The 3,421-nt window shown below is 36.4% G+C and overlaps 1 protein-coding gene across 1 annotated transcript; it reads right to left on the minus strand.

Moving 5' to 3' along the window:
* Positions 1-606: 606 nt before the first annotated feature.
* LOC121938712 (gastrula zinc finger protein XlCGF9.1-like) lies at positions 607-3,253 on the minus strand. The gene is made up of 3 exons (XM_042481882.1): positions 2,824-3,253; positions 784-861; positions 607-620 (listed from the first exon to the last, which is right to left on the minus strand). The coding sequence occupies exons 1-3, from the start codon at positions 3,251-3,253 to the stop codon at positions 607-609; spliced, it is 522 nt and encodes a 173-aa protein (XP_042337816.1).
* Positions 3,254-3,421: the final 168 nt, after the last annotated feature.

The following is a 3,421-nucleotide window of genomic DNA, read 5'->3' on the forward strand; positions in this document are numbered from 1 at the left end:
CAGGTCTGATACTAATACCAATTATTAGTATCAATGAGACCGATAACCGATATTTGAGACCGATATGATTATAACAAACTCCAACACAAAACTTTGTTAAAATGCCTTTAGCAGATGTTTATGAATATATATATATATTTTTTATGAAATCAAGTGAAAATTTTAATAAAAAATTAATTAATTGAAATAGCTCCCTGATGTTTTACAAAGCAAAAGTTCCTTCCATGCTGCATCCAAAGATAATTTCTGCTTTCAGTCAACTGTTTTTACAGTTTCTAGCTGTGGTATGTGGTGTAATTTTGGTGATTTTTTTTGGAAAGATGATTGTTTTATTTAAAAACTACCAAAACTTTTTAGAAGAAAAAAGTAAAAAAAAAATCACCAAATGTTTTAAAGACAAAAGGAAAGTGTTAGTTTTTTAAAATATAAAACAAAATCACCAGAAATGTTTAAAAGAAAAAAGTGCCAACATTTAACAAAAAAAGTCACCCAAATTTGAAATAGAAATTGAGAATTTTTTAAAGGAAATTGCCCTGGTGGCCCTGGCTGGCTCTCAGTGGTCATGTGACCTGTGTCAGGTGATCCGGCAGTGCAGGATCACGGGTGTTAGGGGGCGTGGCCTGGAGAACAAAAGACACAGAAATGTTTGCTGGTCTTCAGAGACGAAGCTCTGCAGCTTTGTATGTTTTTAGACTCATGAAATGAAAATAAATCTGTTTGCCGTCAGAGGTCATCTGCAGGCTGGTTCCAGGTCCTCAGGTCTTCTCTGGTGAGTGCTCTGACCTGTGACTCGGTGCATGATTTGTAGTTTGTCTTCATGAGAGAAGGACGTGTGTCTCTGCTCTGTGACATGGGACTTTTCTTTTGGACAAAGAGAGAAAAACATTTGAGTTTCGTGACTGTGAAAGAATCAAAGTGGAAATGTTAAAGTCAACAAAGACGCTCTTTATCACATTTAAAGCTCTAAAATTCAGAGACTTTTAAATCCCGTCCAGAGCAGAAACATCTTTTATGACCTGCTGACATCCAAAGGTGACTGAAATGAAAGTCGACATTTGAGATTTGAGAGGAAATGTTTGTTTGTGAGGATTAATTCAACACTCAGCTTCTTTTCATATATTTATATCTGATGCAAACATTCACAGAGCAGAACTGCAAAAACACAGTTTAAAGGTCAAACAACTAAACATAAAGATGAAGAAAAGTAACACAGTAACACAATAAAAATAAAAATATATTAAAAAAACATACAGTACAATAAAATATTTAAGAATACAGTATTAAACAGTATGAAAATAAAATGTTAAAAAAAACTAACAAGATAAAAAATATTTTAAAATGCAAAAAAGAAAAAAAAACATGTCAATAAATATTTTTTTAAAAAACACAAGACAATAAAATATTTTAAAAAAGCAAAAAAGAAACAAAAAAAGTAAAATATTTCAAAAACAAACAGTATGACAGTAAAATATTAAGACGATTTTAAAAATGGTTTAAAATAGAAAAACAAAAAACCCTAAACCAACAATAATCACAACAAAACATATTTTAAAACCAAACAAAAAAGTGAAATATTTTTTAAAAAAACAAGGTAAGACGATAAAACGTTTAAAAAAGCAAAACAAAATTTGATAATAAGCCTCCATGTTGACTCAGATCTTAACAAACTGATCGCAGCAGCACACAAATGATTCTTGTGACCAAATTAAAAAAATTAAGACAATATTTATGACTTTCTCCATTTTCACAATAAAAGTGATTTGACAGTGAGCTGATAAAAAGCAGAAGAAGAAGAGGCGGAGGTGATTTAAAGGAGCAGTTCACAGAAACACAGCCGGTCTGGATCAAATAAAACGTCTCCAGAAACATCAAGTGTTTGTGTAAATAAATAAATAGATGATTGTGAATATGATGCTGCTCGTGTAAAAAGATTCTCTTTAAATATTTTGATTTTTTCGGATTATGATTTGTTGGAATTCTGATATTATTCATCTTTTAGGAGCAACATTTCGACCTTTTTCCATTCAGAACATCAGAGTCTCAGTTTGTGACTCGACCTGCTCGTTTACAGTCGCGTCTGTCGGTGGTTTCAGGATCAAATCCTCAACGAGGACAAAAACCAAAATATTCTCTGCGTATAAACGTCACCATTGTCGTAAGTGCAGAAAAAGAAAAAGAGTCCAAACTTTTTCCTCAGTCAATTTATTATCTGTAAATTTCACCGTTTTGATCAACGTTCATGTTAGAACTTCACCGACGTGTAAAAAATCAACATCATGAATTTATTCAACGGAAAAAAACGTAAAGAATGACGTGATGGATGAGCGGCTGCAGAATGAAGACAGTCTTTCACTGAAGAAGTGAAGGAGGTTTTACTTTCTTTATTTTTGCTGTTTTGTCACAAACTTTGTGGTTAAATTCCAGACAGATGAAAAAAAAGTGGTCGAATTTCTGATGTGTTCAAAGTCTGGTAAAAATGAGAAAATCCAACGATAATTTCTGTTTTGTTTACCAGATTGATTACTTCACTTTAACAGAAATACAGACTGTTTTTCCAACTGGAGTCAGTAAATGTTTAATGTTGAATGAAATCAGCAGTAAAGTTTCTTCTCAGCCAGATTACAGACTCGGATTTTAAATGCAATATTCACAGTAAAAATGGAGAAGAACAGAGTTTTTTTCAGGAGCCAGAGTGAATCAAAAAGCATCAAAATAGAGTTTTTTCATCAAAAAGGAGGATCCCCTCAGATCCCCCTGCAGAGGTCCCAGTGTCCTCAGATCCTAGATACGGCCCTGCTGAGCGTCTTCAGGTGCTGCTCTCACCGACACACTTGTGACTTTTGACCTGCGACTGCCACGTGAACCTTTTGTCACAAACGCTACAGCCGAACTGTTTCTGTCCCGTGTGCACTGAGAAGTGGTACGTCAGGTTCGCCTTCTGAGAAAAACTCTTATCACAGGCGGGACAGCTGTACGGTTTCTCTCCTGTGTGGACCGTCATGTGTTTCTTCAGACCGCCCTTCTGTGTGAAGCTTTTCTCGCAGTACGGGCAGCTGAACGGTTTCTCTCCTGTGTGGATCCTCATGTGATTGACCAGAGCGCTCCGCACGGCGAAGCTAGCATCGCAGAACGAGCAGCCAAAAGGTTTTTCTCCTGAGTGACACCTCATGTGACGGATCAGGTTTGGCCTCTGGGAGAATGGTTTGCCGCAAACGGAGCAGCTGTACGGTTTCTCTCCTGTGTGGAACCTCATGTGTCTCCGCAGACTGTCCTTCCGACCAAACTTTCGACCACATTCACAGCAAATAAAACACGTCTTGTTTTCGTCACATCTTTCAGGAGGAGGACAGTCTGAACCGGACTGAAGCTCTCTGGTCTCCTTCCGGTCCTCATCACTGACTTCAGCTTCAGAGGAGTCTCC

This window comes from Plectropomus leopardus, unplaced genomic scaffold (genome assembly GCF_008729295.1).
Source record: "Plectropomus leopardus isolate mb unplaced genomic scaffold, YSFRI_Pleo_2.0 unplaced_scaffold3131, whole genome shotgun sequence".
NCBI classification, from domain to species: Eukaryota; Metazoa; Chordata; class Actinopteri; order Perciformes; family Serranidae; genus Plectropomus; species Plectropomus leopardus.

Excerpts from the sequence above, each read along its gene's own strand:
- LOC121938712 (XM_042481882.1), bottom strand. The coding sequence starts at position 3,253 with ATGAGGTTCCACACAGGAGAGAAACCGTACAGCTGCTCCGTTTGCGGC. Across the intron at positions 862-2,823 it reads CAAAAGTCACAAGTGTGTCG|AAAAGTCCCATGTCACAGAG; the intron begins GTGAGAGCAGCA and ends TTTGTCCAAAAG.